The sequence below is a fragment of the Sebastes fasciatus genome, chromosome 16, assembly GCF_043250625.1.
Source record: "Sebastes fasciatus isolate fSebFas1 chromosome 16, fSebFas1.pri, whole genome shotgun sequence".
In the NCBI taxonomy this organism is placed as follows: domain Eukaryota; kingdom Metazoa; phylum Chordata; class Actinopteri; order Perciformes; family Sebastidae; genus Sebastes; species Sebastes fasciatus.
The window spans coordinates 22,665,909-22,676,941 of NC_133810.1; the positions used below are offsets into that span (position 1 = coordinate 22,665,909).

Sequence of the window (11,033 nt, forward strand, 5' to 3'; positions counted from 1 at the left end):
GAAGAGAGGCAGTGGGAAATAAAGGGGTGAGATAATAGCTGAACTCACAATTTTAGCTTGCCGCCTCTTGAAGCACCTCTCAAACTCTGAAATGAGCAGGTTTTCCTGTAGAAGATAATATAATCAGGCCATTTAGTCCCCCTAGGATCATCATTACCTTCCCCACCAGAAAGCCTGGGCTCGTAAGGTCGATGATGAGAAAGTTAAATGCGTTAATGCTCTTAGAAATCTTGAAAGCCCGAATACCATTCCGTCCAAGAATCTGAGGCTTCTTTATGTCTATGCTCACTCCCTCGCGATGCTCACACACCACCGGCACTGCCAACTAGCTTTTAGGCAGACTATCAAAAAAATAAGAAGGGAGCATAGAGGACACTTTGTTCTCTGAGGAAACATGACTGAATATGTGACACAAAGCTTGGTGACAAAGGAAATGGTACGCTGTTCACTGGGAGACCTACATAGATGGATATGTGGACAAATGATAGAGATCAGCAGTCTGGCTGTCATCTCCACACCTCTTTGAATATTGTGTTTGCTTCTTTTAAGCATTTTCCCAACATTTTTTGCAACACGTCCCACGGCTCAGATAGATAAGCTTGTCCAAGAATGAAGAGCTGAAATTGAAAAATTGTAACAACAACCCTGCTGCCATCATTGCAACTGTTTGCCCTGCTCAGGCCATTCTCATACAGCATTCGTAACTATACCTACGAAAAGAAATGCTGCACTGTAATTCGTATACATCCGACGAAGACAATTCGTATGTAATCCACGTCATCGTGAACCAGGAGGTATAAAGAGCGACAAAGCGGCGCGTAGGGAGGAGGTCGGGGTGGATGGGTGGGTCAAAAAACACCGGAGTTTCGCCTAGCAGACCGCGGTTTGTACCCCATGTGAAACAAGAAGTAATTTATTTGTCACGTAACTTACGTATTTAAGTTGTGACACTTTCTGAGTTATTTTAATCCAAACCACAATCTTTTCCTAAACCTAACTAAGTTGTTTGGTTGCCTAAACCTAACCAAGTTATTTCCTCTGAAGACGGAAGTTTATTTTGAAAAGACTATACGTATATAACGAGAGGAAATTGACACGTTACTTGACATTCGTAGGAAAACGCTTGAAAAATTAGGAATAACTTTTTGTATTATATCATACGAACCGTTGTTTGAGGATACGTGATTTGTTGCCTAAACCTAACCAAGTTGTGTCCTGTGAAGATGGAAGTTTAGTTTGAAAAGACTGTATGCATGTAATTATTGGAAATTGACACATTTTGCTGGACATTCGTAGAAAAACACACGAAAATGAGTAATACATTTTTGTAAAATATATGAACCGTTGTATGAGGAGATGTTGCCCTGCTATACTACGTTAACCAAAAACTATAGAATGGAAAATTTTATTTTTCACACAAGTCAAACGTATTTTAGGCCTTCTGAACGTATGCATCTCTGTGCAATTTTACATCAGTCTCTGCGAAATGTGAAAATACATTTTCACACATCATGTAGCCAAGGAAGCCGGTGTATGCATCACTGAAATTGGAAGCAGTGCATCCTCAAAGAAATATATATATATATATGTATTGCATCTCCTGAATAAATTTTGACCATGATGGTAGTATTGACGTAGAGGTTATACCACTCTACCTTCCTCTTTCTCACCATTTCCTGTCACATTAACCCTCAAGTACAATGGGATGCATAATTCAGAAAATTGACCATGGATTTGGAATGAATGAGGATTGACCTTATCCAGGTGGGATCTACCAAGCTTTTTCATCGGGAACCTCAGGTCTCTGTATATTGATTGTTATGTCAAGCGTGGGGCCCACAGGGGCTGGCTCCACTCCAATAACAATCACCAGGAGCAGGTGACATGCCACACAGATGCTAGCAGCCCAGAAGCAGCCAAACAAATTCATTATGCCTATAGACCAGCATCTTCATCTACATTCTGCCTAGATCGCTCATCTGCGCATGCGGAACGTTCTGTCGAAAAACATATTGATTGTGTTATTATTTTATCACATACTGTAATCATGCCTGCCTGTGGCCTGTCTGGATTGTCTTGCATCATACTAACCTTTTAAATATTGTAAGAGGAGGAATAACATTACTAACAAAAAGCTTGTGATATGTGAAAACTAATCATTATTATACCTGTGTAATTCCTGTGATGGTACACTTCATAGAATATTCACATGACAAGTCATTTAGTCAAATATCTTGTCTGAAAATCTGCCTAAATTCACTCTGAACTGTTGCACACGGTAGATTAAAGAGGACCTATCATGTTCATTTTCTAATGCATACTTGTATTTTGGGTTTCTACTAGAATAATGTTTACATGCCTTAATGTTAAAAAAACGCTTTATTTTTCTCATACTGGCTGTGCTGCAGCATCTCTTTTCACCCTCTGTTTCAAACACTCTGTTTGAGCTCCTGCCCCCAACTCCTCCAAAAAGCCCAGTCTGCTCTGATTGGTCAGCTGGCCCACTCTGTTGTGATTGGTCAACCTAACCAAACTCTTCGGAATCCGCTCCAGCTCCGCCCTAACTAGCTTTGTTTGAGGGTGTGCCAAACCAGCCGCTAGGCAGGTATTATGCAATTGTGTTACTTGGTGACATCACAATGTTATGGAATAAAAGGTGGGACTTCAAGCAAGGCGTTTCAGGGAGTTCAGGAGCAGTGTTTCTGTGGGGGAGAGGAACTCCCTTTGGCGTGGACTTTGGGCTTTGTAACTTTGCAGACCTTTTACATGCACAAAATACTATATAACACAATAAACGAAAGGGAAAAAGCATAATAGGTCCTCTTTAAGGCTGTTAATTTTAATCGTATCAAGAAGCTGAGTGGGGCTTAAGGAAAATAATTCAAAGAAGTCGATTTAAATTTTTTAAATAAAGGGTTTGATTGCACGATTTTTGAACTTGAAGATGTAAAAATGACTTGTTAAGATGAATATTTTTGCTGTGTTGTGTTGGAGTCAAACTAGCTGATTGTGTTTCTTCGCAGTGGAGATGAGACGGAAACGGATTCCGAGGTGGAGGACCGTGTGGACGGAGTTAAGTCTTGGATTTCGAAGAACAAAGGCTCCACCAAGACCCTGTCGGAGGAGGGAAGTCTGAAGAGCACCAGGTTAGTGCGCCCACATCCTCGTGCGTCATGACAGATAACCGTGTACATCCTTGTGGTGACGCAGTGATAAAAGTGTCCCGGCCTTAAAAAGGCCCAGGATTACCTGGGGCAGTTTGTAACAGAAGGATGGGTATTTCATGTGATTAGGTGTCATCTCTCTCTCTCTCCCAGTAATCTGTCTAATGACAGGAGGCGGAACGGGGAAGCGGCTGCTGTCAAATTTATTGAAGTGGCCCGTGGCCAGTTGGCATGCCTGCTTAATGACGTCTCTGCCACAGTTAGATAGATCTCCTCACTGGTTGATTGCCTCACTTTCTACAGTGTATACTGTACATAACAGCAATAGACTTGACTGGTCCCAAGGACAAAATGAAAATGACAAATGTAATATTCTGTCAAGGGACCAAAAGTCTCCACATAAAGCATGTTGCATACAACTTACGATAGCAACAATTTAGAAAGTATGTGGAGATTTGATTTTCTTCTTTTTTTGTCCTCTGTTGGTTGTCTCTGGTGTCAATTTTATCACATAACCTTTTAGATATGCAGCAAATGCAGATGCCAAGGAGGTGAAAGAGGGTAAGGAGAAGATGAATGACGGAGGTAAAGACGGGAAAGAGGTAGAGCAGAACAGATCAGTGTCTGTCATGAGTTCCTTAAGCTACAGGAAGCGTTCCAACCTGAAGGACTCCATAGGGGGAACGGGGGACGAGAGCTCCTTGTTTAGCACTCTCAAAGAACAGCCCGACGCGCCAGATCAGGCCTCCATTCGCAAAGCCAAGTCTAAGTCTGGAGCGCCCCAGGAGGATTGGAAGAAGAGCCAGGCGCAGGAAGACTTGGACGACAAAGGCTCCGTCATCTCCCTGGCCTATTCCGAAGCCACCAGCAGAGCCAGGAAAGGCCTGGAGTCCCGCTGGACCTCCCGCAGCAGCCCTGAATTCGATAAGGACTCCGTGGTGTCGTCTGTCGCTCCCAGCAGGATGTCCACCAGGAGGGGCATGTTGGACATGGATGATGATGATAATAAGTCGACTATCAGCAGCGTGAGCCGCTCCAGCCCCCGATCGCTGCATCGCAGCAGCTCTTGGAAAGACGAGAGACGCAGCGGCTCACGCCTGTCCGTCGCCCGCAGCTGCGGCCTCAGTGAATTCGGCCTGCGTGTAGACGATGACGACGATGACGATGATGGCCGTAGTGTGGCATTAACCGAAGGGGGCACGTCCTCTTTCAGTCCCCGCTCCATCAGTCGCAGCTTTTCCACCCCGGCCCAGCCACGCTCCTCAGATCTGCCAGATTCGTCTGAAATTAAGACGGTCACCCACCGCAACTACTTGGACCCGGACTTGGAGGCTGCCATCAACGAGGTGCTGGCCTTCAAACCCATTAAGTTCAAGCGCAGCAAACTCGACGAGTCTAGTGGCGAGGAAGAGGATGAGAAGAAGGGGCCAGGAAGCGAAGACGGCAGGAAGAGGGGAGAAGACGAGGGACTCGGCCGCGGCACATCCAGCCTGCTTCGCTCCTCATCAGGGTCCGCTTTGGACTACAGCAACCGGCCGTCCAGCACCATGAGCACCAGCAGCTCCCGCAGTCGGAAAGATAAAAAAAGCAAAGCCTCCCCGTCTGACTCCGACTCCTCCTCCTCCTCAGACGATCGTCACAGCAGAAAGAGCTCAAGGGGGAAGAAGGGCAAGAAGTCCAAGAAGAGATCCAAGAAGAAGAAAAGTGAGTCCGAGGATTCCTCTGAGTCCTCAAAGTCGTCCGAGTCCTCTTCCTCCGACTCGACCATCTCCTACCGAAGCTCCAGCAGTGTCAAAAGGGCCCCGAAGCAACCATCGGACGATGACGAGCAGGAGCCTCCAGCTCGGGGGTCGTCTGGCAAGAAGGACGCCAAGAAGAAGCAGAAGAAGATGGATAACTTGGTGATGAAGTACCGCTACTTGCCTGACAGTGACTGATGCGGACGGTGGAAGGTGATGCTCGGTGTGACAATAACCCAGAAGCCTGACATAACTGAAACTGATTCGGGATCTTTCGCCGAATGTACTAACTTAGTTTGCTGTGTGTGAATGCTTTGTATTTATTCCGACTCGGATACACTAATGCTGACTTGTGTTGTACTTGATTAGCCCTCGCCACATTTTTTAAAAGTCACATAGGCCAATTAGTGCATGCCACTGATTTGTTTTTCCTTTGCTCCTGCCAACATTTGTCCTCATCTAAAAAAGTCGCCAATTTACTGCAGTATACTGTAGTTATCCCTCCAGTTTGCACCACTGACACACAGTTTTATTTCTAAATCTCATTATAAACAGCTGCGGATACATTTTATTGAGAGGTGCACTGTAGGTATACTGTATTCACGATTACTTCTCTCTTTGTTGCTTTAACGTTTAGTTGTCCGACAGACATACTAGTGTTGTAAATCGGTGTTACTTTCCTGTTTCCATTTCGCAAAGACTGACTGCAGTGTTTCCCCTGATGCTGTGTTTGATGCTGTCGTGTGGTGTTAAGAGAGGGTAGTCCTGCTCAGTCTGTTCTTCAAGCACAAACAGATGTTGGCAATAAGGCAAAAACTAAATTTTTGCTTTAACATGTTGACTGAGAAGAGTTTAAAGAGGTGTGACACGGCTGCTGACATCACTCGACGGGAATACTTTGCATCATAATTAAAAAGCTAAGTTTAGCTGTAAGCTTCAAAAGCATATCTATTTTGAGAATATTTTTACTGACAGTGGGAGCATCTGTGCCTCTTCTGTGAATTAAAAACAAAAACAAGAACATGTTTGCCTCTCTAGCGAAAGAGGACCTATTATACTTTTGTACTTTTTCTCTTTCCTTTAGTGTTATATATATTTTTTTTATGCATTTAAAAAGGTCTGCAAAACTACAAAGTCCACGCCAAAGGGAGTTATTCTCCCCCACAGAAACACTGCTCCTGAAACGCCTTGCTTGAAGTCCCGCCTCTTCTTCTGTAACGTTGTGATGTCACCAAGTTATTGCATAACACCTGCATAGCGACTAGTTTGGCACGCCCTCAAACAAAGCTAGTTAGAGCAGAGCTGGAGCAGAGTCCGAAAAGTTTGGTTGGGTTGACCAATCACAACAGAGTGGGCAAGCTGACCTATCAGAGCAGACTGGGCTTTTCAGGAGGAGCTCAAACAAAGCGTTTCAGACAGAAGGTGAAAAGAGGTGCTGCAGCACAGCTGGTATGAGAAAAATAAAGCGTTTTTTTAACATTAAAGCATGTTAACATGTTCAAGTAGAAACACAAAATACAAATATGCACCTGAATATAAGCATAATAGGTCCTCTTTAAACACTGGCTATTTATCTCTTTAATCCTCGTAGGGTGAATTAAGACAGTCTGACTGGACTGAAGATGGCACATATGTGGCCATGTCAACAATAGAACTGTTTTCATGATACTTTACAACTCAAAACGGTGTTTCAGTTTGGATTCACAGTTTCTTTTGAGCACTCTGTTCAAAATTTAATCTGTAACACCACTAGAGAGCTTCCACGCTACCAGCTTGCCAAGAGCGCTGCTCTCTAGTACACAGTTAGAAGGCAACAGCTAAAGCCAAAACAAAAGATTAAACACCTCCTTTAAACAAAGTGTCACATTCACTGTAGATAATCACGCCTGTAAGTAATTTCAGTTTTCATTCATAGCACTCGTTCCGATGTCTCACTACGTCATGCTTGTCTTGAAACACTGACAACACTGCCATGCAGTAGTTTGTATAGCAAACAATACTTCAAAATACGTAGGTTGTGGATAACTGTAAATAGAGTGAAGACAGTTCCGGTTGCTCTATGTGGATGTTATTGTGCTGAAAGGACATGTTTCAGTTTTTACTTATTGTCCTCTGGTTGCGTATTAAAGGGCAGTTGTCATGTCAGTGTGTGGCTGTATGAAATCTCTACAGTTGGTATTCAAGTAATGCATTGAGTGCTTGTCATGCCGCATGTTGTCATGACAACATAATCTAAGGATGTAAAGCAAATGAAATGACCTTTATTGAGTGTGGTAGGTACAAGCAAAGTAAAATACAGAACACAGGATTTTTTTGAGCTCATCGATGGCGACGCCTGACATAATTTATTAACTCTCTGCACATATTATTTACTAATATATAAACATTGTGCTACAGTCACAGTGCTCACGCATGGCTTTCCTCTAGGCTATTTATGTTTTTAAGGCAAGACACCCCAGGCAAAAACAGGGTTATTCATGCACTGGTCAATTTTGAGATTTTGGGCTACTTTGCTTTCATAACATGTCTTCTTTCAGACTAGTGGAAAGAAAATATCCAAAATACACATTTAGGTAAAAATAAAGAAAATTACTTTTCAGCTTACTTTGAAAGGAAGTCCTTGGTATAGGATGGCAGCCTGGAAAACCTCCGAGGCACTCTGATTGTGAATTAAAAATCCTTTATTAAGACACAGATAACCTCCACTCAACAAGGTGTGTAGTTTGGTGAGAACAGGAGGTCAAATTTAAAATCTGAATTCTCATGTCATCTGACCTGAGTCACATGACATGAGAATGCTATCCACTTGAAACAGAAAAAATTACAATGGACATATCAAAATATATGTATAAAGTGTGAAAGGACAAATAATGTGCTAATATAAAAAATGATGCTCAAACAGAAAATAAATTAAAATTAAATTAAAAAAAAAACTACTACTACTACTACTACTACTAATGATAATAATAATAAAGTAAAAATACAATTAAAATAATAAATAAATACAAATAAAATAAATCATATGAAAATAAAAGTAAAAGTGTGATGCAGATAAATAAGTAAAGACAAAAATATTAACTAACCAATGGTGTAAACCGAAAGCAACCTTGTTGGACTCAACCATGTGACTTAATAGTACTTGTCCAAAGTCTTAGCGACCGATACAAGTATTTCGAGGAAAAAGTAATGATGGTATACGGAAACAGGAAAAAAATTCAAAGGGCTGGAAAACATTTAGTTCAAAACTATATAATGTATAAATCACAGTTATTATAGCAACACAGTGTTCCCTGTCAAACCTGATAATGAAAAACCACAAACTCCATCACAGTTTAAAAACAGACCAACAGCCTATTGTGGCCCTACAGTGTGAAAATACTCATAAAGGAACTCCTTAGATGATACTTGTCCAGAGGTACCAAACCAATGATATAGAAAATTTGACGGGAGGTATAATGAGGTAAAAACTGCACCCACATAAAATAACGCATGTTTGAAACTGTATAATGTAAACATCACAATATAACAGCACAGCGTTCCTTGTCAAATTTGATTATGAAAAAAACACCACATCACAATCTGAAGACAGATTAACAGCCTAACAATGTGAAAATACTCATAAAAGGACTCCCTTAAAATACTATGATGATGGTAAACACTAGAAGAGAAACAAACTGTAACCACATAAAGTGACGCAGTTCAAAGCTGTACAGTGTAAACATCCCAATCAAGTATGTCAGGGTAGTCTTCCTCATAACGTTTGAGTGTGAAAAAGAGTACTAAGGTGCTCCATCAAATGAAGAATTATAAAAAGATTTTATTTGAAAAAGGGGGAGAAGTCAATTTCTTCATTGAGGCGTGGAAAAGAAGTGGCCTTGAGGGTGTGAATCCAGAAAGTATCCCATTCAAGGAGGCGTTTGAGTCTATCACCACCCCTTACATTATTTGGAATGACCTCAGTGGCCATGGCTTTCAAACTGTCTGGGTTGGTGTGGCCTACTCTCTTTTGTCGTGCTGTGCCATGGGGTAATTGGGGTTGCGGGTCCTGATTTGTGTTCAGCCAGTCTCTCCCGTAGTTTGCGTTTCGTGTGTGCAGATATAGAAACAACCACACTCACATTCAAGTCTGTAGACCACAAATGTTGTGCTGCAGTTAGCAAAGTTTCGGCATTGAAATGTTCTTTCACACATTTAGGTGTATATTTTACTACACTTTGCCTATTTGAGTCTCCTAAATTCACCAAAAATTATCATTAGATAATGCCCGAAGGTTTTTCATTCAAAACGTTTAAAGCTTGATTTATAGAACGTTTTATTCCTAAAAACATGGTGAAAATGGATTTTATTTATGGCTGTTGACAGTATTTTCTGATTTATGGAGTGATAAAAAAATGATTTCCAAAATTCCCCCAGTAACAATTTTTTATTAAAATTTGTCAACAAAATGAAACAAGAATTTTGAACCTGGCTTTATCCAATGTTCAGATTTCTGTTCTGGAAATGTGTGCAAATTAGGACATATTTAATAAGATGATACCTCATTTGCATATTTAAACATAACAGAAAACTTGTAATGCAAAATATAATTGCCTTAATGTAATCAACTAGAAGACTTTCATGGTGGTATCTATTAGTTCAAATTAAGGCTGTCAAAGTTAACATGATAATGCAAATTCGTCTTAACGGCATTCATTTCTTTATCGATTAACGCAACTTGCGATTTTTAGGTTGGAGCTGGCTCAGTTTTTAAAGCTAGAATGAAGGTATTGGTATATCAAACTACAAAACCGAAGGAATCCATTCCAGCTTGTTGGAAAGGAGGCTAATTAACGCTCCAAACTAAATTTTGGCGAGGAAAAACTGGCATGGTGATTTTCAAAGGAGTCCCTTGACGTCTGACCTCAAGATATGCGAATGAAAATGGGTTCTAGGGTTGCGGATTAATCGCGATTAAATATTTGAATTGATTGACAGCTTCAGTTAAAATGTTTACCCTATTCACCTGGGGGTGTCTTCCCTTAAAAGAGTGTCTTGTGATGAATTCTGTGTCCCAGTAACACTGTTCCATCTAGGACCAAGAATATTTGTGATGTATTTTTCCTACATACTAATTAAAACATATTAAAAAAAAAAAAAAACACGATAACAATGTGCACATATGCTATGCACACCTCAGGGGATGTGTTGTTTACTGCCTGGGGAAAGAGTGTAATCTCGCAGCCTAAATTGCTTGTGCTATATTTTTATAACAACATTCTTCTCTAACACCTTTCAGTTGAGTTTCTACTGTAAGTAGCCCAGTAATGATATAATGCTGTGTCTGTGTGTGTGTGTGTGTTGACCCCTACAGCCCTCCTGTGCGCCGCAGACACCTGAGTCTTGGCAGATCTGATGAAGAGGACGAGGCGGATGGAGACTCCAGCGTGCAGGCGCTGAGGCAGAGCGACAGGGACGGCACATCGGCGGAGAGCGCGTCGTAACCCAGACTCGGGTCACCCGGTGCTTTCAGGGACATCAAACACGCAGGAGGGACACGGTTCTTTCCCCCACAGCTTTTACTAGCCAGCAAGAGAGGCCAGCGGCATGGACAGAGAAGTGATGTTGCTTCTATGATTAATATATGCTTTTTTCTGTTTTATTTTACACAACATATTGAATAAGTTAGTTAATGCAGAGCAGGGAAGTTATCAGAAGAACTTTCCTGCCACTGCTTTATTTATAAGAGCCGCTTTTCAGGCAAATTTGAGCCCTCCACTGCTCTCTCCTCTGACTTTTTCCGATAGCTCTGCCAAGAGGATTTAGATAAGCCCGCTCTGGCTACACTTCTCCAAGGAAGGTTCTGACCAGCCATTAAGACTGCTCTTATCTCTTCCCCATTAATGTGGACGAGCGCGTCGGGAGGAATTAACCCATTTTCAATTAAATATCTTCGCTGTAAGTTTACACGTGGCTCTTGTTCCAAGTTGAGATATCCATCATTTGAACAAAAGCGATGCTGGCTCGTGATTGCTGACATCAAAGTAAAATCGTGTTAAAAAAATAAATACATTTGATCTAAGCTGTTAGATGTGATACATACAGTATTTAAAGCAAAATGTATATATATAAAAAAATATGTGGAATCAAAGCC

At 41.5% G+C, this 11,033-nt stretch overlaps 1 protein-coding gene across 1 annotated transcript in view; it reads left to right on the forward strand.

Annotated features, from left to right (window-relative positions):
* The window catches only part of LOC141752542 (unconventional myosin-XVIIIa-like), a 90,801-nt gene extending 80,409 nt beyond the window's left edge, over positions 1–10,392 (forward strand). Inside the window, exons 40-42 of the mRNA XM_074610557.1 lie at positions 3,024–3,146; positions 3,688–5,116; positions 10,254–10,392. Of these exons, the coding sequence (XP_074466658.1) occupies positions 3,024–3,146; positions 3,688–5,101 (1,537 nt within the window). The 3' untranslated portion in view covers positions 5,102–5,116; positions 10,254–10,392. The remainder of the gene's footprint in view (positions 1–3,023; positions 3,147–3,687; positions 5,117–10,253) is intronic.
* The last annotated feature ends 641 nt before the right edge of the window (positions 10,393–11,033 follow it).